The 26261-nt window shown below is 43.7% G+C and overlaps 1 protein-coding gene across 3 annotated transcripts; it reads left to right on the forward strand.

Moving 5' to 3' along the window:
• Positions 1–25200, forward strand: Slc25a30 (solute carrier family 25 member 30). Of its 3 annotated transcripts, XM_034497076.2 has the most exons (10): positions 1–147; positions 8612–8742; positions 10255–10402; positions 13864–13958; positions 15120–15205; positions 16001–16096; positions 16724–16848; positions 19296–19434; positions 21867–21947; positions 22590–25200. In XM_034497076.2, the coding sequence occupies exons 2-10, from the start codon at positions 8679–8681 to the stop codon at positions 22629–22631; spliced, it is 876 nt and encodes a 291-aa protein (XP_034352967.1). In that variant the 5' UTR covers positions 1–147; positions 8612–8678; the 3' UTR covers positions 22632–25200. The 3 variants fall into 3 exon arrangements, with proteins under 3 accessions (XP_034352967.1, XP_034352970.1, XP_076786820.1); XM_034497079.2 differs by lacking the exon at positions 16001–16096; XM_076930705.1 differs by lacking the exon at positions 1–147 and having other exon boundaries at positions 8611–8742; positions 10219–10402.
• Positions 25201–26261: the final 1061 nt, after the last annotated feature.

Here is a 26261-nt window from a genome sequence, read left to right on the forward strand (position 1 = left end):
GCGTGTCCAGCGAGAAGCGGGCGGAGCCGTACCGGGCTTGGTCCGCGCCCGCCACTCGGCGGCCTTTTCTTCCGCTCCCGCCCTGAGGTACTCCCAGGCGGCTGCACTGGCTCCGAGGAGTAGCTACAAGAGGAGCTCCGCCGCGGGGTGAGTTCCCGGCCGCGCTGCTGTCCTGTGGACCGGCCCGGAGAACCGCTGCAGCGGGTTTGCTCCGGGCTGAAGTGCCCTGGGGCTCGCGGGCTTCGTTCCGAGGGCACGAGGCTCCGGGGCCCGGGCTCGCTCCGGGGTTCGGGTGGTTCTGCGGGAGCCGCGGAGGATGGCCGAGGAGGGCGTCCAGGAGGCTCAAGGGTTGAACCCTTCGCTGCGGCACTTCTTCCTCCCACCGGTGTGCGCCCCTCCCACCCGTGGGCAAAGACAGTGCAGCTTCAGCACCCGGGAGCTTAGTACCCGGGATAGGGCTCTTCACCTATGGAATTGCTGGTGGAGGACTGGGGATGTAGCTCAGTGGTTGAGCTATTTAGCGTATACATGGGTCCCGGATTCAATCATCATAGTTGCTAAATAGACGGATAATAAACAATTTACATGTTCCTTAAGGCAGGGGCGCGCGCTCGTACACACACACACACACACACACACACACACACACACACACACTTGCTCGTGGAACAAGCCAGGTTGCTGCTTGCGAGTTTGCAAGAACCTGTCAAATGAATTGCTCGAGAAATTAACGTGCTAATGCGTTTTAAAGTCTTTTTGGGTGTAATTTCAGGCAAAACACTCAACAGTCAGGATTGTTCTTGCCTAAGAATGGCAAAACAATGCTAGAACGCCCTTGTAGATTCTACATTCGGAGATGTGTTAGTGTAAAGTGAAAGGCATGGATTTAAATCTTAGCATTGGCGCTGCCAACTTTTGTAACATGGGCTTAGCTAACTCGTGAAAAAAAATAGTACCGTTTCTAAAATGTTTTTAAAACACCATATTTCACAAGTATGTGTTTTTTTCTGTACACTTAAAAAAGATTTATCAAATCTTATTTATATGCTTGTGAGTTTATATGCACCACACGAGTGCAAAGTACCCTTGGAAGTCAGAAAACACAGATCCTCTGAAGCTGGAGTCTAAGCAGGTGTGAGCCCCTTGATGTGGATACTGTGAATTGAACCCTAGTCCTCTGGAAGGGCAGCCAGTGCTCTTAACTGCTGAGCCATCTCTCAGCCCCTCACTGTGTGCTTTTAAAAAAGAATAGGGAATAGGAAAGGCTTATGTTGGTGCAGAAATTTGGTCACCCTGATAAGCCCATAGAAACAGTGGTCATGGGAGTGTTCATGGAATTTTGTTTATTGCATTGCTTGTTCTTTGACTATTCGTGTTTATTGTCGTGTGTTCCTTGACTATTTGCATCTATTGTATTGCTAGACCCTCAACCTAAAACTGACCTTAATACATGCATGCAATTAAAATGGTATAAAAGCAAAAAGGAGGAGGGGGATAGGATAAGGGGTTTCTAGGGAGGGGAAATGGGATGGCATCTGAAATGTAAATAAATAAAATAATCCAATAAAAAAATAAAAAGAGAAATTGGTTATAAACCTGTAGTTCTCAGATTAAAGGATTCTCAGTTGGTACAAAAAAAAAGTGTACGAGGAGAGAGTTATGAGAACATGAAGGGAAGAGTATGTGATTACAGTTTAAGACTGTAGACTGAAAGAACAGACTAAAATGAAGATGATTTATTAATTATATAAGAGGAACTTGGTTAGTACCCTTAGAAGTACTAACAACTTAACAAAAAGATCATACAAAGCAGTGAGTTCCATCACACTGACTTCATAGCTTTTGTTCACCTTACCCACCCGCCTTCAGTTCCTTCCATCCCTCCCTCCTTCATGCCTCCATCCCTCCCTTCCTCTCTCCTTGCCTCCATGCCTCCATCGACTGCCTGCCCAGTTAGAGCCCTTCTGCTTTCTAGTCCATCAGCTGTTTCCTGTCTCTCCGAAGGTCTTTTCCTCCCTTCTCATGACTCTCTTCCTAGTAATGTGATCCATACACTTACAAATACATATATATTTATGAACATAAAACATGGAATGTTTGTCTTTCTAAGTCTAACTTATATTGCTTAATATAGTGACTTCTAATTATATACATTTCCCATAAATGCCATGATTTCATTTTTTCTTATGGCTGCATAAAATTCTACTGTATATTGTCATGGTTTGTATATGCTTGGCCCAGGGAGTGGAAGTATGGTTTTGTTGGAGTAGGTGTGTCACTGTGGGTGTGGGTTTAAGACCCTCATCCTAGCTGCCTGGAAGTCAGTATTCTGCTAGCAGCCTTCAGATGAAGATGTAGAACTCTCAGCTCCTCCTGCACCATGCCTGCCTGGATGCTGCCATGTTCCCACCTTGATGATATTGCACTGAACCTCTGAACCTGTAAACCAAACCCAATTAAATGTCCTTTATAAGACCTGCCTTGGTTATGGTGTCTGTTCACAGCAGTAAAACTCTAAGACATATATGTGGATCACTTATTTTTAATTTACTTTTCGTATTTTTGGGTCTCACTATGTAGCTTTGGCTAGCTTAAAACTTGATATGTAGACCAGGCTGGTCTTGAACTCACAGAGATTTACATGCCTCTGCCTCCCAAGTACTGGGACTATAGGCGAGTGTCACCATGTTAGGCATGGGCCCCATTTTCTATATCCACTCATCTATTGATGGACATTTAGGTTTATTCTATTGCTCTGTAGCCCAACTGCCCTTGAACTCAGTGATCTGTCTGTCTTTGTTGTCTTTTTTTTTTTTTTTTTTTTTTTTTTTGGCATGTGCCTCCATGCCCAGCTCAAAGCAGTCTTAATTTGTATTTACCTGCAGCTCCTTATATGTCCTGGATGTTAATCCCTTGTCTCATGTGTAGTTGGCAAAGATTCCCCTCCCTCTTCGGTTAGTTGCCTCTTCACTATTTTCTTTATGCAAAGAAGCCTTTTAATTTTATGTAATTCCATTTGTTTTAATCCTATAAATCGTGTGCTTTAATGACCTCTTTTTACAGTTGTACAAATAAGGTCAGGTGGAAATAAATATTCATTAACACATAAGAGGATATAATAGAATGGATGACAGTATATATCTTATTGTAGGGAGAAATTTTGAGGTTCTTTGTATAGATACTTTCATTCAGATTTTTTTTTTTTTTTTTGTGGTGTTGCTAGGTTCTGGACCCTCAGCTTTCTACATGCTAGCCAAATACTTTGTCACCAAGAAATACCCTTCAGTCTTTAGTAAACACACACACATGCATATGTATTTAACAGCCTTGGCAGATACTTTTTGACTGCAAAGTATTGTGAAGAGGAAAGATCATGCAGTCCTTCAGAGAGACACTAGCTGGAGTGCCTCATCCTGACCGAAGAGTTGCTTTTCGGAGGCTACTTGCTTCAAGTCCTTTGTGTGGAAAGTGTATAGCAATGCCTGATGATATCAAATATTTCATAATGACAGCTGATATTGTTGTTGACAGCTGATGTGCTGTGCTTATGATACAGCAAAGAGAATTTGTCAGTGAGTTTCAGTCTGACTTGGAGTGTATGGCCAAACATGACGGTTGGAAGTGATCTACAGCTACCGCTGGACTCTGGCTGTCTGCAAAGCTGTAATCCCTTCGATAGTTCTCAAGTTGAGACACATCTGTCTCCATCTTGGCCTTCACTATACAGAATTAGGGTTCTCCGAAAATCACTCCTCATAAGAAGGTTAAAGATACACATGAAAGTAAAAGGTTGGAAGATCTTCTCCAAGGTATCTTAGACACAAATGGGTTAGTTTACTGAACACAGGTTACAGCCCGAGAGAACAGAAGCTCGGCAGTTTGCCATGGTCAGCACAGCCTGGAACACACCTGTTGGCCGAACCCAGCCTTCAGCTGGACCGTTTTTGTTTGGGTGCTTTCTGGTTCTTTATGTTATTTGTTTGTTTGTTTTTTAGTTTTTCAAGACAGGGTTTCTCTGTTCTGACTGCCCTGGAATTCACTTTGTAGACCAGGCTTGCCTTGAACTCAACAGAGATCCATTTATTTGTGTCTCCCAAGCATTGGGATTAAAGTTCTGTGTCACCACTCAGGGCTTGGCTTTCTGGCTTTTTTTTTTTCTTTGTAATAAAGTATAACAATCTTTAAAAAAAGGTGTAACACTTTAAAAGTTTGCCATCTCTTTAAAAGTTCAAACTCTCTTAACTGTGGGCTCTTGTAAAACCGAAACCAAATGATTTACTTTCTTATTCCTGAAGAAGGGAGACAGTTATAGTCCTATCAAAGTAAAACCAAAATCCAAATTCTGTAGCTCAGTGTCCAGCATCTGGGATCCACTCATGATCCTCTGTTTCTCAAAACTCTGGCAGTGCCCCCTCACCAGCTCTGCTTTCTGCCATGCACAGCTTGTCTGGTAGGCTCAGGCCCTTCTGCTCCACTGTTCTTGGCAGACATTCCACACGCCTGACATCTCCAATATCCCAGAGTCTCCACTGAAGTTGAGGCTAGACCTTTATCAGTGGCCTCTCCTGGTTGTTACTTAGCCTCAGCTGTTCTCTATGACCCCTTCAATCTTGCCTCTCTCGTGTTTTCAAAACTAGAGCCAGGTAGGTGACCCTTAGATGTTGCTGAATTCCAGCTAGCAGCTTGAGATGCACCCTTGGCCCCAGGACCACAGCTTGTGTACTGACCCTAAAGAAGTAATTCCCAGAACGTTTCACTTCAGTGAGGCTGATCTCATTAATCACAGTTGGTTCTTTAGCCTCAGCTGACCAGCAACCACAGATTCCTAATCCAGAATATCACAAAGACCCTAATAGAGTCTTTGCTTCCCTCTGAAATGTTACAAGCCAGACCTCCATTGTCTTTATTATAATCTAAGCTCCCACAACAACCGTGCATTAAAATCTGAGTGCTCAACAGTTCCAGATTCTAAACATTTCCATAGTCTTTCCCCTAAAACAACATGGGAAGATTTCATCAGGTAACACCCTACTCTTGGTACCAATTTCTTTTCTGTTGCTATAAGAAAAATACTCCCAAAAGCAACTTGGGGAGGGAAGGCTTTCATCTGACAGGTTACATGTAGTCCACCCTCAGGGGAAGTAAAGGCAGAATCACAGAGGAACACTGCTAATGGCCTGGTTCCAGGCTCACATTCAGCTACCTTTCTATAGCTCAGCACCATCTACCTAGAGATGGTACTTCTCACAGCAGGCTTTGGCTCTCTCACATCAATTAGTCATCAAGAAAATACCCCACAGACATACCCATAAGTCACTTTTTCTTTTCCTTTATTGGTTGTTTTTTTTTTTTTTTTTTTTTTGAGACAGGGTTTCTCTGTGTAGCCCTGGCTGTCCTGGAACTCACTCTGTAGACCAGGCTGGCCTCAAACTCAGAAATCCACCTGTCTCTGCCTCCCAAGTGCTGGGATTAAAGGCGTGTGCCACCACTGCCCGGCTTCTTTTCCTTTATTTTTATTTATTTATTTATTTATTTATTTATTTATTTATTTATTTATTTTGAGACAGGGTTTCTCTGTGTAGCCCTGGCTGTCCTGGAACTCACTCTGTAGACCAGGCTGGCCTCGAACTCAGAAATCTGCCTGCCTCTGCCTCCCAAGTGCTGGGATTAAACACTTTTTCAATAGAGGTTATCTACCTCTTCCTAGGTGGGTAAAGATGACACCCAAGATTAGTTATTACACCTAGCATGCATGAAACCCTGGGTTTGATCCTCAGCACTGCATAAAGCCAAGTGTAGTGATGCATACTTATATTTCCAGGAAGCAGGAGGATCAGAAGTTCAGAGCTGTCTTTGTCTACATAATAAGTTCCTGGTCAGCCTGGCATAGGAGACTGCCTCAAAAACAAAACAAGCCAATAATGAGGGGGGAAAATACTTAATATTAAAACAAATAGAACTAAAGATAGCTCAGAAATAGCAACAGAAAACTAGAAAGTTAATTAGTGACAGAGCATGTGGGTATGATGGTAGTGTAGTTAATTTCTAAACATTAAAGTTAAACTTAAAAAATAATCTATTTTTGTTTTTAAATGTACATTGGTGTTTTGTCTGCCTGTGTGTCTGTGTGAGGGTGTTGGATCCCCTGGAACAGGAGTTAGAGACATTTGTGAGCTGCCATGTGGGAATTGAACTCAGGTTCTCTGGAAGGAGAACCAGGGCTCTTAACCAGTGAGCCAGCTCTCTAGCTGGTAAATTATCATCCACTTTCCATAAACGTTTGCTGGCATTCTGGAGTCATGTGTGTTTGTGTGTATCTGTGTGTGTTATGCGTGTGTATGTGCAGATATGCCCATCCTCATATATCCATGTTTACATATTAAAGAAAAACACTTGTAACTGAGATGAACAAAAAGACTCACCTGTAATGTCACCATCGCAGAACAGCCATTATAAGCAGAAATTTAGATCGCAGGGCCCCTGAGGCTAGCCAGCCTTTAGTTTACAGAATTACAGAAACAGCACAGATGCTTGGGCTGCACCCATGGAAGAAGAACTACTAAGGAAGCCCATGTACCACACAGTTGCATGATGGGTGTATAGCATCAAGCCCCTGAAAACCAGTCCTATAGATGGTGGGCAAGGGTGGGAGCAGCCTTTGGAGTAATGAGAGTTTTGGAGGACTAGAGAGAGTGGTGACTACAGTAAGAGTCATCAGTTCATTTCAGATATTTGGTTTATAGTGGGGAGGGCTGTGGAGAGGGGTCAGCTGGTAAAATGCTTGCCAGGGATCTGAGTTTGATCTCCAGAATGCATTTAAAAAGCCAGGTATATGATGCATGCATGCAGTCCCAGTGCTGGGGAATTGGAGACAAGTGGATCCTCGGGACTCCGTGGCCAGCCACCCTGGCTGAGTCAGTAAGTTCTGGGCCAGTGAGAGGATGGAGAGAAATAGCATGAAACATTGCCATCCAGACATGACATTACTGCTGCAGCCACAGGCATCTGGGCTTGATTGGGTTCTCAACTTCCCATCATGCATAGAGGAAGAGGAGATAATGAATCCTCTTCCCTTCCTCAGTAACTAGTGACTAGTAATGGTTGCTGGAGGTAGGGGTGTCATTTTTTTTTCTTAATGGTGTAGCCACTGGGAAACTGGGAAGAAGGGGTTCAGAAGGAAAGGGAGAAGAGACAGAGGGTAATTGGCATGAAGGGTGAATATAATCACAATGCATTATGTATACATACACATATAGGAAATTGTCCAAAAGGAACTATAAGTAAGTCTATATTCTTAATTTTTTGCGATGGCTGCTCTTGTGATGGTGGTGGTACAAAAAATGCTTAGCATGGAAGGTTAACAGGAACAAAGTGTGTACTTTCACCAAGGTCTGCCCTGTCTTTCCGTCATGCCAAACTTCCTCTGGGCTTGTAACACAGTATGGAGAGAGTGAGCTGACATTTACTGAGTACACACTCAATGAAGGGCGTGTTCATGTTATGGATGTTTCATTTGATCTCGGTTCACAGTGAGTTCCAACTCTAGTATTCCGGAGGGACATGATGTTTTTCCTCAGGGAGTCACTAAGACAGTGGCAAATGAATAGCAAATATTTATTGCATGAGAAACTAAGAGATCTATGTATGGTAAATAAGACTGGCTGGAAAGCAGCCTCCAGTGCACTGTGCTGAATGTGCATACAAGTATCAGGCAGAATGTAGGTTAAGCCCCTGAAGAAGTAAGGTTATGGATTGCTCATTTAGGGCCTTGGTTAGAGTTTTATTGCTCTAATGAGACACCATGACCATGGCAACTCTTGTAAGGGAAAACATTTATTTGAGGAGGGCTTACAGTTCAGAAGTTCAGTCATTACAAGTATGGCGGCACACAGGCAGACATGATGCAGGAGGAGGAGCAGATGGTTCTCTGCATCTGGATTGGCAGGCAGCAGGGAGACGGGGAGCTACTGGGCCTGGCTTGAATATTTGAAGCCTCAAAGCCCACCTGTAGTGACAGCTTCCTCCAACAAGACCACACCTCCTAGTAGTGCCATTCCCTATGAGCCTGTTGGGATCATTTTTACTCAAACCGCCACAAAGCCTAGGACACAGGGGCTCTGCTTTAGTAAGGCGAGGTTTGCCTCAGTTGTTGATAGTGTTGTTTGGGGACATTCTCTGAATAAAACCCAGGGATAAGAGTTTGGAGCAGAAGCTGCCTATGTGGGAAGGTCTGTGTGGTGGTTTGAATAAGCCTCATCCATTTGAATACTTAGAGTGGAACTGTTTGATAGGATTAGAAGGATTAGGAGGTGTGGCCTTGTTGGAGGAAGTGTGTCACTTGGGGTGGGCCTTGGCATTTCAAAAGCTCATACCAGGCCCAAGTCTCTGTCTTAGCTTGCAGATCAGGATATATCTCTGATCTGCTGCTCCAGTGCCATGCCTGCAGCCATGCTCCTGTTATGATGATAGTGGACTGAACCTCTGAAACTGGAAGCAAGCCCCAGTTAAATGTTGTCCTTTTAAGAGTTGCCTTGTTCATGGTGTCTCTTCACAGCTGTAGGACAGTAACTAAGACACTATGGTTTTGAATTGTTTTCTCTTTTGTATCTAGAACAAGCCTGGAGGCAAACCTGCAGGAGGCAATGTTTGAATAACTCTAAGAAGACCAGACAGTGAAAATGTCAGCCCTCAATTGGAAGCCCTTTGTGTATGGAGGGCTGGCCTCCATCACAGCAGAATGTGGTAAGAGCTCTGGCCACTGAAGCTTTGTCTGAGGGATGTGGTGGCTGTCGGGTTTTGTGTTTTCGTGCGTTGTATTCAAGTGCAAGCTTGTGAAATCATACCCTCCACATTCAGACATGCCTTCTTTGGCTATGTTTTAGACAGCCTAGTTGTTTTGGCTACTTATTAGCAACTTTGGGTTTAAAGTGCATAGGGAGAAAGTTGACCTGTTTTATGACTCCCATTTGGGTTGATCTGACCCTGTTCCCTTGCCCCTTTCTCCACTTTGCCACTGTAAATCCATTTGTCTGCAAGAAGTTTGGCAGGCTCCAGGGCCTTCTCTGAACCAGAGCAGCAATCTGACTCTCCATCGCTAACTTTGTGCATCACCTCTGTTCCGTCTGTTGGGTTCTGCATCTGATTGCCTTGCTCCTGCATCCCATTGTTTTGCTCCTGTATTCTATTGCCTTGCTCCTGCATCCCATTGCTTTGCTCCTGCATCTGATTGCCTTGCTCCTGGGTTTGTGCTGTTTTATCAAGCACTCGTTAACTGCTTGGCTTCTGGCTTGGACATTCTCTTTGCTCAGTTGACTTGCAAGGTGCAGGAATCACCCACTCTAATGCTGGTCAGATTTCTGTGAATGGATTATGGAATTTGAAAGACTGATTCCTGTCCCTGAATGAGTTAACGTGGACTTAGTGAGCCAAAGTTACTATTTGAGGATGGAGTCTATGTATTTGGGTAACTGGTCAGGTCAGTATTAAGCATTCTTACCTGCCTCATCCGATCTCATTTATCAAAGAAAATCCCTTAAACTTTAAAACCTGTTCAGTCACTTATCCCAATCTTAGCTTTTTCTTGTATAAAGAATATTTGGGATTTTAAGTGGATTTCCTCTTTGTGTAAATGGTTTTATTTATCCATGTTCTGTGGTAGTTCTGCCTCCTCACTCAGCTTTATAGAAAGATAGACATAGTATATAAAACCAGCATTGTGGGAGGTGGGAGAAGGCAGATCAGGAGTTCCAGGTCAGCTTCAGCTACACAGCAAGTTTAAGACCAGGCTGGGCAACATGAGGCCCTAGCTCCCAGAACAAAACCAACAATGTTTATTCATTTTTTGAAGTTGTTAATTTTTTGCCCACCCTCTGCTTTTTTTAAAAAAATTTTTTTTTGTTTGTTTGTTTGGTTTTTGTTTTTTTGAGACAAGATGTTGCTATATAGCCCAGGCTAGCCTCAAACTACTAGTCTTCCCTCTGCTTCCTGAGTTCTAGAATGCCAGCAGTCACCCTTGGCAGTCATTCCTTGGGTCCACCTTGCTTGAGCACATGGTCAGCAAGCCAGCCCCTGTTTCTGTTTCCGCCTCCCCAAAGTGTTCCTCAGTGTTTTTATGTGGGGTCTGGGAGTCAGATCCAGGTCTCCAAGCTTGTAAGGGAAACACTTTATCAAGTGAACCATTTCCCCAGCTTTGCCATTTCTTAATGTTTCTTTTTTCAGGGAGATTTTTTTTCTCTTTTTCTTTAACATTTTAAGGCACATTTCCAATTGATTTAACTAAGACTCGGCTTCAGATTCAAGGCCAGACCAATGATGCCAACTTCCGAGAGATCAGGTACCGAGGAATGTTGCACGCGCTGATGAGGATAGGTCGAGAAGAAGGCCTGAGGGCACTGTATTCAGGGTGAGTATATTTTTGTGTGTTTGTGTTTACCTGTGGGCCCTTTGAAGTGCCTGCTTAAAGCAGCACCTTCGTAGAGGGAAAAGATGAATGTTGGCATGTGTTTAAAAACAAAAATTACAATGGTAAGTTTCCCCTTTTAATTTCAACTCTGTTATCTTAAGTACATATGTAGCAAAGGTTTTGGTAAAACTATCTTTTTATTAAAAAAAAAACAGACAATAATATAAAGTGCGTATGTTTAAAATATTTTATTATATAGTTTTTCACCTTAGAAAGAATGGACCCTTCACTTAGTTATACTTAAGTATGTAGGTTTTTGCCGTGACAAAAATATTGTCTTGTGGTTAAGGCTTGGAAACACTTTAAATTCATTAAGCTGATGGGAAAGTGAGCAGCATGAGGCTTGACCTATATCCGTGAGTTCTTTGCAGGGAACATAACACCCTTTGATGGTTTAAATGATGGGTCTTAAGGGACAATTAAAGGCTTAAGGGAACAACTGAAGGGTAGATACTGAAGTACCTAGAAACTGGCAAAGTGACCCTAAGCTAAAGGGCCCAGGGCAGGAGTCATAGTGCCACAGTTCAGGAGGGTGATGCCTTGTGGTAGAAGACCGTGCTGTCAGTAGATGCTTACAGTACTGCCCCTGTATGGGGTCATTTCAGGGGTGAGGTGGGGTGAGATGCCTTGCTTCTTTCCCCTTTTCCCTTCCCTCTCGCACCAGTTGGACTCCTGGAGGTCCACTGGAAGGGTGTGTGTGAGATGTGGTCTGTAAACATCATCCTTTCTTGGAACACAGAGAGGGGTGAGCATGAATGTGGATAATACATTCCCTAATGAACTGTCACTGATGGGTGCTGCACATGTGGAAATGGGATTGCAGTAGTATCTGGTATCCATCCCACACTGTTGAGGCCAGGGAGGTGGGGCTTTTAAGGAAAGCCACTCCATGTAGGAGGCACAGAATCAGACCTTGAAGGCTCAAGAAGAATTAGGCAGGCAGAGGGGTAGGAGTGGGCTATTCACATACGGCTAGGCAGCATCGTAGTCCTACAAATACAGTGTTTCCAGCATGGAGATGGTTGAGAATTGGTGAATAGCAAGAAGTGAAGCCAGAGTGTTATTAGAGCATCAGAGAATGGACAGCCTTATGCCGTGCCAAGCACCTGTCCTACCCCTCACTCCTCTGTGCACCGCACTGGTGGCCCTAAGCCTCTCCAGGGACTCACTGATCCCTAGAGGTCATTGTTTTTAAATCCAGCTAAGACATTCATTCATCATTCATCATTCATCATTCATTCATTCATTCATCATTCATTCATTCATTCATAGAGAGGTCTTGCTGGGTTGCCTAGGCTGCCTTGAACTCATGGCTGAAATGATTCTCCTGCCTTAGCCTCCTGATTAGGGTCATGTGTCACCATGCTCAGCCAAGGCAGTATTTTTAAAATGTTTAATTGTGTATTCAAACAAGAGAAAGGAAAGATCCGGCAGGCCTGGATTCATTCACAGTGACAGGAGTAGCTGCAGTTGATATTTCCTCTGGCTTATGCAACCTTGATGCATGGCATATGTGTGCACAGTTGGACTGAGGCTGTGCACTCATCCTTGGCATCTGCCTGGTGCCCATCAACACTTGCATTTGCTGCGCCTGTGGCCAGCGAGGGCTGGGGTAGAGTTTGTATAGAAAGAGTACCTTGAGCAGGTCTCCATTATGAAAGTCACGTGGCGGCCACAGGAGGACGAGTTTAGAGAGAAGAATTCCGAGGAATGGGCATCCTGGTGGGGGCAGAGCCTGAGGTGGAAGCTGAGATCTGGTCTTGAGGATGGAGGGAGAGGAAGGCCAGAGAACTTTAGTGGCAGGATCAGCAGCATTGGGTGACTTTATTAAGGCGTTCCCGGGTAGGAGAGGTAGTGAGGAGGGAGGAAATCAACGCTGAGGTCTGGACTTGTGGGTTTAACTAGTGTGTAGCTATAACCTTCCCCACCTCAATCCCTACAGGAGACAGAAGAGGAGGGCCAATGCTTAGAGAAGGAAGGAGTGAACTCAGTGCAGGACATTTGATAGGGCATGTGTGGGATGTCTAATCCGAAGAACTAGACAACAGCTGGAAACTCGTCAGAATTGTGTTGGAATGTGGATCTAAGAGTCATCTGTTAGGATGAGCATGAAGCCATGGACAGGATGGGCTGGGAGGCGTGTGGAGGAAGGAGACATGATCCTGGGGGGCCTCCCAGAGGGCATGTGTGGGAGCTGTGGTGGGAGGAGAGTGGAGCAGGTCAGATGCTGCAGAGGTTACATGAGATGCTATGTGGAGACTGCCTTGGGATCTGGCTGGCTGGCCACCTTGGTGAGGGGATCTCAGGTAGAAATGTAGAAAGCTGGGCCGAGGGGCTGGGGGTTGAATGAGAAAAAGAAATGAAACGGAAGGAAAGACCATGACTGCTCCCAGGTATGGTAGAGGAGAGCATTTAAGGTAGATGTGACAGAGCTTAAACAGTCTCAGAGACATCTGTGAGAGCCCAGAGTGGACATGACCAGACTGAGCTGGGCCCTGAGAGGGGAGGGGAAGGGAACGGGGTGCAAAGGCCTAGAGGACAGAGGTACAGAGAGCAGCGGGTGACCAGAACACTTCATGATATAGGGAAGAGCCTATAGCATGTAAGGGCAACTCAGCCCCCAGGCTGGAGAGTTCAGGGGAGAGTGGAGTCTGCCATTTATACTAAGTAACAAGTAGGGACTGAGGGATGCTGGGGGAACCTGGGCCAAGTCTGTTTTGATATGTTAAATAAGCACTTCAGCTGCTTGTCTCTGTCCCAGGTTTGAAACCTAACAAGGGCTAAGCACACCACAGGTTGGCCTCCCAGAGGATGGGAGGGTGGTATCCAGGATGGAGAGATATGTCTTGTGTTTGCTAATTCTGGCTTGAATTTTGTATCCTATTGGAAAAACTTAGAGGGACAGGAAATAACTGAGTGTGTTCTTCAGGAGGTACCAGCCTTCCTGGATTTTTTGTACTTTGAAGGGAATGTCTATGCATTTTAATGTGAGTGGGCAAATTGACTTCACATTTGCATTTCTCTCAGGTTAAGTACAGCCTCAGGCTTCCACTTAAGACCAATAATTACCTCTGATTTCAAGTCCACAGGTGGTTTTCTTACAGTTCTTAATGTTAAGATATTCATTGTAAACTGAGTGTGGTGGTGCATGACTTTAATCCCAACACGAGGGAGGTAGAGGCAGGTGCACTGGAGGCCAGCCTAGTCTACACATCGAGCTCCAGGACAGCAGGGCTGCAGGCACACTTTGTTTCAAGAAAAACAAACTAATAAAATAAAATAAAATAAAATAAATCTATTCTAGATGTAGTTTAGGCCTTTATGTGGCCTTTGCATGTGTTCCCCCTGAGAGTTACTGACGTGTAGGTTGGCTTTTATCTGCCTGCATGCCCATGTGACAGGATTGCACCTGCAATGCTGCGCCAGGCTTCCTATGGGACCATCAAGATTGGCACTTACCAGAGCTTGAAGCGATTAGCCGTGGAACGCCCAGAAGGTGAGTGGCAACCCTATCACCTGCTGGTAATCAGCGAGTTGTTAGTTGCTTTATTCCAGACATTCTGGAGTGAGTGTTTCAATTATTTGGTTAATTTTCTACCAGTAAGGAACAGACTGGGTACAAAGAGTAAACAAACTGCTCGTTCTGAGCTGAGCAGAAGAAGGTGTATATAAGGGGCTGTTTGTACAAATGTTTTAGTCATTTGCTTTTTTTTTTTTTTTTTTTTTTTTTTAAGATTTATTTATTATGTATACAGTGTTCTGTCTGCACAGTCAGAAGAGGGCACCAGATCTCATTATAGATGGTTATGAACTACCATGTGGTTGCTGGGATTTGAACTCAGACCGCTGGAAGCGCAGCCAATGCTCTTAACCTCTGAGCCGTCTCCCCAGCCCCCATTTGCTGTTTGTTTGTTTGTTTGTTTGTTTTTCAAGGCAGGGTTTCTCTTTGTAGATCAGGCTGGCCTTGAACTCACAGAGATCCGCCTGCATCTACCTTCCTAAGTGCTGGGATTAAAAGCGTGCATCACCATGCCCGGCCCATCATTTGTATTTTTAAATATCCTCCTCCCTAACTCCCCCGACCCAACCCCCCTCCTCACCCTCTCCCAACATCATGCTCCTTCTTTTATAACCCAGACTCTAACTTGCCACATACTCATGGTGTGAGAGCATCCCCTGCAATGTTGTCGACTACCAGCAGCCTTCTCTTAAAGGAAAACAGCTCTCACTACTCCACGAGTTGTCAGCTGTCAACAGCTCCTCAGCCAGGGGTTGGAGAGTCATTTGTCTTTATGTTCAAAATGCCTGGCTACATGCTGTACTATTTCTGTTTGTCAACTGAATTTTCTAAAATTGAATGAATTATCACCCATTTTCTGGACGGTGCAGCCTGAATACGTGTCTTAGTATTAAGAGCTCCTATAGCAGCCTGAGTCTGCAGGATAAATATGAATATTTACAAGGCAGCTGGACTGCATGTTCATCTAGACAAACAAAGATGAACAGTAGAGTTATTTCAAAATCAGTTGCTTGATTCACAGAGCACACAGTTATATTCAGGTCAACAGAGTGTAATAGGTTACATTATTTATATTGGAGTCATTTACAGAAAAAATGCTTATGTGCAAAAAGCCAATCACTGTGTCTTTGTTTGTAGATGAAACCCTGCTGATCAATGTTGTGTGTGGGATTCTGTCTGGAGTCATATCTTCAGCTATTGCTAATCCGACGGATGTTTTGAAAGTAAGTTCTAGCTGTATGGTAGGGCACATTCCACACTTACATACTTTCCAAGTGCCCAAGGAGGACTACACAGGGTCCTCAACACACAGACTCTACCCCATATGCTACAATGTAAAAAGCCAAATTGGAAAACAAAACAAAGCACAAAAACCTATTAATTCCCAAATGTATTATTTTGCAGCTAAACTATTGACTCTAAAACTCAAAGGGGCAATAATAACCTAAATACAATTATCACAGTGCTCTTACCAAGGAGAACATTACTCCTACAGGTGGAAAACGGTAAGTCCGCAGGGGTTAAACAGCTAGGCCGCAGCTGAGTATACTGGGTATATTCTTACTGATGGTATTGTCTTTGGTATTAATATCACTTTCTTTAGTAGGGCATGGGGTGCGAACCTTTAATCCCACCACTTGAAGACCAGGTGTAGCCTATTTCTCTATGAGTTACTAAGCAGGACAAAAGAGTTTTCTTTTGGGATAGGGTGTGTGTGTGTGTGTGTGTGTGTGTGTGTATGTGTGTATGTGTGTGTGTGTGTGTAGCCTTGGCTTTCTAGGAACTCAATCAATAGACCTTGCTTGGCTTCAGACTTGTAGAGACCCACCTGTCTCTGCCTCCCAAGAGCTGGGATTAAAGCTGTGTGCCACCACTGGCTGGCTCAAAGTCATGTTTATGCTGGTTTCCCCCATGCACCATTAAGTACTAGATGGTGGTTTTCTTAAGTCTTTGATGGTGGAGGTGGTAAATGGGCCAGTTTCCTTCTCACATTGGTTGTTCTTTACGATGATCTGTAGATCCGAATGCAAGCACAGAACAGCGCTGTTCAAGGAGGAATGATAGGCAACTTCATTAGCATTTACCAGCAGGAAGGGACAAGAGGCCTGTGGAAGGTGAGCCCGTAGTGTAGCACCGCACTGGCTGCTCCCACCTCCTCCTCACTGCATGTGAATCTAAGTGTCTTCACGGACTGAGAAGAACACCATTTCCTGCCTTTGAAGATTCCTTCTTTCTTAATTTCTCTGACTGTAAAACGAGAACATGAATATCTTGTAGTTTTAAAGTGTCTTTTGGTTAATGCATATGTGGGGTTTTGTGAAAGCTGAGTTCCTTTTATTTGATGTTTACTTTCTGGTGTCTTAGAATGTCCCCAGGGTCTCCATCCCACTGGGTGATTGGCCTGTTCAGTTTCATGGCTTAGGTGAGTCTGTGTTTAGGCAGGCGCCCATGAAGAGTGTTATTTCCTAGGAACATCATGATGTCATAGGTTCACAGAATAGACCCTGCGTAGACCCTGGTATGATCCCTCAGTGTGACAGGGAACCTGGAGGATCTCAGGGATGGTTTGGCCTAACCCCAGGTTGGCCAGAGTCAGAATTGATCAGAGCTTTTGAGTTCTTGCCTGGTGGCCTTTTTCTGCTCTGTCACACCACACTGCTCCCAGAACTAGTAATGGGTGGGATAGAACTGCCTTGTCTGGAGGGATGCTTAAATCATTTGCTATTCATGTTTCTACCCAGGGTGTGTCCCTCACAGCCCAGAGAGCAGCCATTGTCGTCGGTGTGGAGCTTCCAGTCTATGACATCACCAAGAAGCACCTGATACTCTCAGGCCTGATGGGGGACACTGTCTCAACGCATTTTCTGTATGTTTATGGATTTTAAAAATTAATATTTTAGGTATGAATGAGCTTAGGGTAAAAATTTTGTCTAAGTTTATGGAAGTTTTAGAGAAAGTATTGTAATAGTATTGTATTTTATTATTTGAAAAATTATAATATAAAAGTCAAGTGTGACGAAGTGAAAGTCTTTGCTTTTACATAAGTACTATATACCTACCTGTATGTATACAAACTATATGTTTACAACATCATATGTACTTTATAAACAAATATAGTGTTTGTATTATATTACTTTTTAAAAAGTGACAACACATCCCAAATATATTTTCATTTCAGTTTTTATAGCTTAGCCATTTTTGATTACTTTTTGTGTTTGTGCCTGCAGAGGTCAGAAGGATAGAGGTAGATAGAGTTCCAGGCACTTATGAGCCTCTAATGTGGGTGCTGGGAATCCAACTTGTATTCTGTAAGAACAATACACCCTCTTAAGTGTTCAGCTATCTTGCCTGCCCTTAATTTGGTTTTTCAGTAATTACAGATTATCACTCTTTTTTTTTTTTTTTTTGTTTTTTGTTTTTTGTTTTTTCTAGACAGGGTTTCTCTGTAGCCCTGGCTGTCCTGGAACTTACTCTGTAGAGCAGGCTGGCCTCAAACTCAGAAATCTGCCTACCTCTGCCTCCCAGGTGCTGGGATTAAAGGCATGCATCACCATTGCCCAGCAGGTTATTACATTTGTATGAGTGAGCGTATCATAGATCATTTAATCTATGTGACTTGGTCTGGACAGGGACATTTAGCCAAGTGTGGAGAGTGTGCTGATTCTTACCACTAGGTGGCGTACTATTCACAACTCTGTATGCCGCAAACACAAGTAAACCTCTGTGTGAACAGACAACCTCGAAAGCAAAGAGTGATCATCAATTCAGTGTGTGAGGAATGTCTTTGGGAAAACCTCTGAGATGACTTGTGCTGATAAAATAAAACCCACAGCGGGGCTGGTGAGATGGCTCAGTAGTTAAGAGCATGAGTTCAATTCCCAGCAACCACATGGTGGTTCACAACTATTTGGGATAGGATCCAATGCTCTCTTCTGATGTGTCTGAAGAGAGTGACAGTGTACTCACATACATAAAATAATAAGTCTTTGCCTGGCAGTGGTGGCTCGCGCCTTTAATCCCAGCACTTGGGAGGCAGAGGCAGGCAGATTTCTGAGTTCGAAATTTCTGGTCTACAGAGTGAGTTCCAGGACAGCCAGGGCTACACAAAGAAACCCTGTCTCGAAAAAACAGGAGAGAGAGAGAGAGAGAGAGAGAGAGAGAGAGAGAGAGAGAGAGAAGAAGAAGAAGAAGAAGAAGAAGAAGAAGAAGAAGAAGAAGAAGAAGAAGAAGAAGAGGAGGAGGAGGAGGAGGAGGAGGGGGAGGAGGAGGAAGAAGAGGAGGAAGAAGAAGAGGAGAAGGGAAGAGAAGAAAAAGAAAAACCCACAGCGAAGTTGGATTTAGTGGACCTGAGTTTGAACAGAAGGAAAGTTCAGGAGCAGGAGCACACATGATGAGAAGGGGTTCCGAGAGTAGCACCCTCAGTGTGCAGGAGTGTTTATGGCAGAGACATGGAAATGGCGGACAGACAGTCTCCCTGAAGTTCAGCTTAGGATTTTCCAGCTCTACACAGGAGGGAAAGAGTAACCATCCCATTTTATGTTTTATGTAACTCAGCCAGTTATAGAAATTAGGTTACAGTTACTTCTGTTCACAGGCGGATTTAGACTAAATATAACTCAGTTTAGCAGTGATACTCAGTGTAGCCTATGGTAGTCTAAGACAGTGTTTTGCAACTTGAGGGTTGTGACCCCTTTGGAGGTTGAATGGTCTGGGGTTGCCTAAGACCATCAGAAAAATAAAGATATTTACATTCCAATTCATGACAGTAGCAAAATTGCACTTATGAAGTAGCAACAAAAGTAATTTTATGGTTGGGAGTCACCATAGCATGAAGAACTATATTAAAGGGTTGCAGCATTAGGAAGGTTGAGACCCACTGCTCTCTAGAACCTAAGACCAAGGGTGGACACACAGTGAGGTGGTCTAATGTTTTATTTATTCTTAGGCCTGATTTTTACATGTGTGAGTGTTTTACCTGTCTGTGTGTGTGTATGCATATATGTATGTATGTTCACTGTGTACATGCCTGGTGCCTACAGAGAATAGGGTGTTGGATCCACTGGAACTGGAGTTACAGAGGGCCATGAGCCATGTGGGAGCTGGGCTCTGAATGGCCCAGGTCCTCTGTAAGAACTAGAGCTTTTAACTGCTGAGCCACCTCCAGCCCCATGGACCTTATTCTTGGTGCAGTTTGTGTAGCTCCATGTTTGCTTTAAAGGAATTGCAAGAGGAAGCCATCTTGCCTCCCTCCTCTGTAGCTGTAACTGAGTGGTAGCTTATGACTTGTCTTTTCCAACCCTATGTTCTCCACAGCTCAAGCTTCACCTGTGGCCTGGTGGGGGCCTTGGCCTCAAACCCAGTTGATGTGGTGAGAACCCGCATGATGAATCAGAGAGTCCTTCGGGATGGCAGATGCTCGGGCTATAAGGGTACCTTGGATTGTCTATTGCAGGTGAGTGAGTGCCTGTGCAGGAGTGAATCACACACACACACACACACACACACACACACACACACACACACACACACACACGTTACTACGTTAGAACAAGTATTAAAACTAACATGACTGAGCTCATAGAACCCTTGAGCCCTGTTTTATTTATTTTTAGGACAGGGTCTCAATAGTGCAGCCCTGGCTGTCATGAAGTTCTCTGTGTAGACCAGGCTGACCTTGAACTTACAGAGATCCACCTGCCTTGCTGAGATTAAAAGCCTGTGCCACCGTGCCTGGCTGGACATTGCATGCATTTTATAAATTAAAGTTCATTTTCCTCACATATCTCCCCTGCCAGGAAGGATGCTAACCTAGTAATATTTTCTGTGGTCATGAAACTGTCCTTTTCCAAAGTGAACCTTTTTCCTCTTGAGTCAAACTGGAATAAATATTCCCATGCAGCTGTGTCTCACAGGAATAAGTGAATCCCACCACAGTTCCCAGCGTAGAGAATTGTTCAGAGCAGAGGAAAGAGTTCAGCTTCCCCGCTAGGTTGCCAGCCTAGGTTGCCAGGCTTAGGCAAGGCATTCTCTAGGTCTCAGCATGATACTAATGCTTCTCAGTCTCCAGGGGTTGCCTTACAGTTTCAGAATGACATTTTCATCTTTACTTCAGGGTTAGGGTTAGTAATGGCAGTGGTCATTTGTATGTACATACAGTCCCGTGGCATGATTGTTAGAGGTCAGAGGACAGCTGAGAGGAGTTTGTTCTCTTCTTCCACTAAATGGATTCTGATGATCAAACTCATGTCGGTATGTTTGACAGCAGGTGGCTTTACCTGCTGGGCCTCCCACCAACCTTTCCTTCTTTATTGGAGGCAGGACCTTAATATAACCTTAACTGGCCCTAAACTTAGTAGGTAGCCGAGTGTGACCATGAACTTGTGATCCCCCTGCCTCTACCTCCCAAGGGGTGAGATTACAGGCATGTGCCACCACACTGGGTTTTATGTAGTGCCAGGGAATGAACCAGCTTAGCACCTGCTGGGCAAGGACTGGACCACCTGAGCTCCGCCCCCACTCTTCTGGTATTGCTTTAATGAGGCAAAGATAGGAGACTTGGGATGCAGAAGTGCTATGAATGCTATCTTCACCAAAGAGGCTTGTTTAGGAGCCCAGATGGTGTGGAAGCTAATGGCCTGTACTTAGAACTAAGTAAAATTTAAGTCTGATTTCTTGCTCACTGAGTTCCTGCTTGCCTGCTTTGGGAGGGGTTCATCTTCTCTGTGTGCAGTGGTCAGTCATGCAGAAGTCTTTAAGGAACAAAGACAGAAAAGATCTCTCATCAGTCCTTCTAAACAGGCTTATATTTTGTTTTTGAGTATGCCTGTAAAATGTATTTCATTTTTCTCTGTTCTTTGATTAAAGCTGAAAATATTCTGAGGTCTCTTGTAATAGCAAGTGTTTGAGTAGAATTAATGACCAAGAAGAGCTCAGCCCCTCATGGTTTTCATTGGAAGAATAATGTAGTCTGTAAATGGCATCATCCAAAGCTCAGTGATTCTCTCCATCCTCTGTGACTAGATTGGACCAGCTCTTAGGAAATTTCACAGCCAATGGCTGTACTTCCCCATCTTCTGAATCCCCTGCCTCCAGCAGCCAGCAGGTAGTTCCATTAGGAACTGTAGTCCTCCTGTGTTGTATGTTACCTTGACAAGCACCACACATGGGCTGGTCATCTATTCATCTGCACTACCAACCTTAGGCACCATGGGCTGTGGGCGGCGGGGTGGGTGGTGGCCCGAGCGGCAGCATAGGGACACTCCTTGCCACAGCTGAGGGCAGTTGGAAAGGCGACTGTCGCAATCTCGGGTTTCCCCAGGCTCAGTCAGAGACAACTTGTGGGATTCAGTTCTAGCTTTCACCATTTAGGTCTTGGGGGAAACATCCTCAACTTTTGGATTTAATTTTAATGAAAAAGTTTATCAATTTGACACATTGTTAATGTGTTTGACATAACTGGAAAATGGGGCTTGTCTCAGGGTTTCTATTGCTGTGACAAAAACACCATGACCAAAAAGCAACTTAGGGAGGAAAGGGTTTATTCGGCTTATACTTTGAGATCATAGTCCATTGTTGGAGCAAGTCAGAACAGGAACTCAAGTAGGGCTGGAACCTGGAGGCCATGGAGGAGTGCTGCTTACTGGTTTGTTCCCCATGACTTACTCAGCCTGCTATATAGAACCCAGGACCTCCAGCCCAGGGATGGCACTACTCACAGTGGGCTAAGGCCTCCCCCATTGATCACTAATTGAGAAAATGCCGTAGAGCTCATGGAGGCATTTCCTCAAGGGAGGCTCCTTCCACTCTGATGACTAGTTTATGTCAAGTTGACACATGAAAACAGGCAGTACAGAACTTAATGGTGCTTTGTCTTCTTTTTAATAGACATGGAAGAATGAAGGGTTTTTTGCTCTATATAAAGGATTTTGGCCAAATTGGTTGCGCCTTGGTCCTTGGAATATTATTGTATCCTTTTCTGTTGTGGTTGATCTAAAAGAGGCTGTAATTAGATAATATAGCTTGTTTTTATTTATAAGTTATAGTGTAGAAGTAAGTTCTTGTTCTTTTGAGTTCCTTAGATCATAAGAAATAGCCACTCCATCTCTAGGAGGTGTGAGGTCTCCTCATTCAACACTGAGGCTCTTAGTTCAATGGTGTCTCTATTGAAAGGTATTGATTTTCATTAGAATCTGCTCTAGGAGTGCAAGGCATTTGTGATTCCAGAGTGATGCAGTTGATGTATCTCTTTGTGTTCTGGGGAAAGATGTGGGTCCGTCAGTGTGCAAGCATGCTTACTGTGGGATGCTTCCTGAACATGGGCCCGGCATACCCTAGAAATGTTTGCTTAGTATCCAGGTGGCAGGTAAGGAGAGGTAGGTGTCATCCCTAGAGAGCCCAAGGAGAAGGGTTTTGTAGGTCTCAGGTCGATCTCTCTATTCTGAATTGACTTTTGGCAACATCTGGGGAGAAAGCCTGAGACTCAGCATGGAACTAAAATGGATTTGTGTTTTTGGCAAGCTGTCTGCAGGTATTTGCTAGAAGGTAAGCTAGGTTGTCTGTTGGGGTTGGTAACAACATCCTCTTGGCAGCCTTAACCCACAACCGTAGTTCTTTTTGACTTACGAACAGCTGAAGAAACTGGACTTGTGACCACACGTCACTGTTCTGACAAACTGACTTCCACGATGGTCCTGTGCTTCTGGCTGCTTCTCAATGCACAGCTCATCACAGCTTCTGGGATGGGAGCAATGGATGAGTGGGTTCTTCAGATTGCCATGCGTTGGCACTGGATGCTTTTCATCTATGTTCAGAGCCTGGAGCATAGTAACATCCACTCACTGTTGGTTTCCATTGAAGTGCCCTTTGACATCCTACATAATTGATGTACATAATACATCTTTCTTGCTGTAGAAAACCTGCAAGGAAATCAAAATCGTGTGCTGCTGCTTTCTTCCTGGAGAGCAGCCTCACTGCCTCTGGGCTTCCAGCTGTGAACATCTGCATCAGAGTGAAGGCTCCTGGAGTGGTGGAGTGATGTTATCCCTCTACCATTCAGCTTTAATTTCCTGTCAGCTGAAGAGATTTTACATTTGAACTTTTATCCCCTAGACCCAGACAGTTGTAGGAAGTACATCTTTAGCATATTACACTGCTTTATAGTTCCTGTTTGGGCAGAATCTTTCACTTACATTAAGTAAGACTCGGCCTTTGTGAGGTGACTTTAACCATTTGCCCTATGATTTTTTTTTTTTTTTAAAGCAAAGTTTATTATTTCCATACCGATCAAATGGGGATAATCATGCTTTGTGAAGTAGGGGTTAAATGAAGGGAAACCGGCAGAGACTGCTGTGTGAAGGATGAGTGTGTTTACATCTGTCAGGAAACAGTTGACTACTATAGGGCTCTCCTGGTCCTGGGGACCAAAAGCCTTTGTTAAATAAAGAACCCTGCAGGTGAAGTCTCTTTTACTAGTAAATTCAAGAGGTGAAGCTTCAGCGTTTTAGTCTTTACTTTTATATTGAAGTGAGTTTGTTAAAAACAAACAAACAAACAAACCCTTTATCAGAGATTTTCCTTGTTAATTTCCTTGAAATTTAGAAAAAAAAAAAGATTTATTTTCTTCCTTTCTCTTTTCATTTTTGCGTTATTGGGAATCAAACCCTTGTGCATTCTGGGTGTCTTCCCCACACTGAGCTCCACTCCAGCCCAAGCTGATGGCCCGAGTGCCTCTGTTTATCTCCATTCTCATAAGAGCTGTATAATGTCCTCTACCTATTTTTCTTTCTTCTGAGGCTGTGATAAATCCTCTTACCCTTTTCAAAGCAAACGCTGTCTCTAAGAGCCAACAGCTGTCTAGAAGGGATCCCAGTGCCTTCAGGAGAGCCCTGTGGAAGCCTCATTAGAACTAAGGAGGCTCTAGCAGGTGCAATGTCCAGTGCACTCCCGAGGGCCCCTTTCTCCTTGAAGCAGAAGCATGCAGGTTTTCTCTGAGGGCTGGCCGCTTTTTCTTCCACACCTTTTCAACCTGGCTTTTTAAATGAATGGCTCCTTTGAAAAGCAGTTTGTGAAGCAGAATTTTGTTTCTAAAAGTAAAAGGTAAGACAAACCCTCACAGAGCAGAGTCATTGGTGGCTTAAAGACAACTCCTTCGCATGCCATTAGATGGCGGTACAGGATCCGAGCTGCTGTTGGCCTGGCTCCTAGCATTATGAGTTAGAGACTTTTTTTACTCTGACCTGAACATTCCGTTGAAGTGATAGACTCCAGAGGCTTTCTCTCCAGTTGAAAGGATTGACTTTTTTTTCAAACCACTTTTTAACATATTAAAAATAACTTTTAAAAATTAAATTCGTATCTTCATCCTTTCTTCTTTCTTTCATCTTTCTGTATTTCATCATTCTGTATTACTTTCTAATTTTTTTTCTCCAATTTTCCAAGACAGAATTTGTCTGTGTAGTGCTGGCTCTCACTCTGCAGACCATGCCGACCTCCCGCTCAGAGATCTTCCTGCCTCTGCTTCCTGAATGTTGGAATTAAAAGTGTGCACCGCCACCAACTGACCAAAACAATCAAACGAAATCCAAAACAACAATAACAACAAAACCACTTTATTTTTTTCAGTGTGAAGGTAATTTTGAAGGTAAAGTACAAAAAGGTCCATCTTGAAGATCATGTGAAGAGTGGCTGCCAGTATTATCAATTTATTTAAATTATGTTTTCGTCTATACTTGGATGAAAAGAAACCTACACTTAACTGTAAAATTTCAGCATGTTTCAAGGCAAATTTGCAGTATTTTAAAACAAGGGTAGTGTCAATTTATTAAGTGCCTTACAGGACAGGGTCTTAACCTGCCTCCTCTCTGGAGTTAATGTGGTTGTTGACGTTTCTAACGCAGAGACAACTGAAAGCACTTGGTGATGTGGGTGTGGCTGTAACCCCTCACCACCTGTCATTTTCCTCAAGTATGGTGAAAAAACTACTTCAATTTTTTTTTTTTTTAGCTAAGTCAAAGGAAATTGTGTTTGTGTTGTTATTGGTCTGTAATGTAAAAAAAATGGCTCCTGTTCTCCATATTTATTCGTGAGCTATAAAGTTGTATGTATTATGTAGAGCATACATTTCCCACAAGCTTTTCTATTTCAAGCTCTTTATACGTTGTTGGACTGTGTGGCATAAACCTTGTTTCATTATTTAATAAACTGAAATAATATATGATAATATGGCTTATGATTATTTCAGATACATAGATTTGGACAAAGACCAAAAGGGTCCAGAAGGCTGGGGAAGAAACAGTGTCTGTGAAAGTGATCCTGGGAACTTTTATCTTCGTGGAGAAGTTACTGGGATCAACTCACTCTTTGCCTTGTCCTTAAGAGATGCCCCACACGCCAACCCCACATCATTTTGTGAAGCACTCAACATTCACAACACCAGTCGTGATCCCTCAGTCCTTCATCCAGTGCTAGGAGCTGCTAGAAGCAGGAGCTTGGATCATTGATGAGCTGGACACGCCAGGGACATTTGTCTCACCAAACACAACGAAATTAAGTATAAACTTGGCTAATTAACTTTTGGGTTTCTTAAAGGATTGCCCAGATGTTTGTCTTCTTAACATTTGAGTTACAAGTAATGGTTTGTTAAGTCCTGGGTAGAAGAGGGGAACTTTGCTTGTTAATAGGTGTATTTCTTAGAGCTGTTAAGCTCCACAGGAAAATTCAGTGAAGGTATCCATTCCTGTACTTTCCCTTCTTCCTACATCATCAGCATCCTGATCAGAACTGATGAACCTGCACTGATGACCACGTTACCCATAGCTTATTATCTTAGGGTTCACTCTTGGTGTTGTATGTTATACAACATGTATATATAATGATATATATCCACCCTTGTCACATGACCCAGTCTTGTCTAGAGGCAAGATAGAAAGATGGGAAGAAACCCTTCACCCTCAGCTCTGGTTCGAGTTTCCTGCCATCTAGAAGTCAGGAGAGACAGATAAAACCGAGCTTGTCTACAGACAGTGCTCACTTTCTTAAGATGTTAAACAATGGGCCATTCTCGATTAGGGCCATGGTCTTGAGTGTAATTGAGTTAGTACTCCTCTGATCTCTAAACCCGATCTGCGTGTCCCAAAGAACCACTTTACAATTTCACTTACAGTTTTTTGTTTGTTTTTGTTTTTACCGTGTGTGTGTGTGTGTGTGTGTGTGTGTGTGTGTGTGTGTGTCTGTATGTAAGAGGTGCTTGTGTACCACAGTGTCCGTGCAGAGGTCAGAGGA

This window comes from Arvicanthis niloticus, chromosome 3, assembly GCF_011762505.2.
Source record: "Arvicanthis niloticus isolate mArvNil1 chromosome 3, mArvNil1.pat.X, whole genome shotgun sequence".
Taxonomy (NCBI): Eukaryota; Metazoa; Chordata; class Mammalia; order Rodentia; family Muridae; genus Arvicanthis; species Arvicanthis niloticus.

Coding starts and splice junctions, on each gene's coding strand:
- Slc25a30 (XM_034497076.2), top strand. CDS start 8,679: ATGTCAGCCCTCAATTGGAAGCCCTTTGTGTATGGAGGGCTGGCCTCC. Junction 10,403..13,863: donor CTGAGGGCACTGTATTCAGG/GTGAGTATATTT, acceptor CCCATGTGACAG/GATTGCACCTGCAATGCTGC. Junction 19,435..21,866: donor CCTTGGATTGTCTATTGCAG/GTGAGTGAGTGC, acceptor TCTTTTTAATAG/ACATGGAAGAATGAAGGGTT.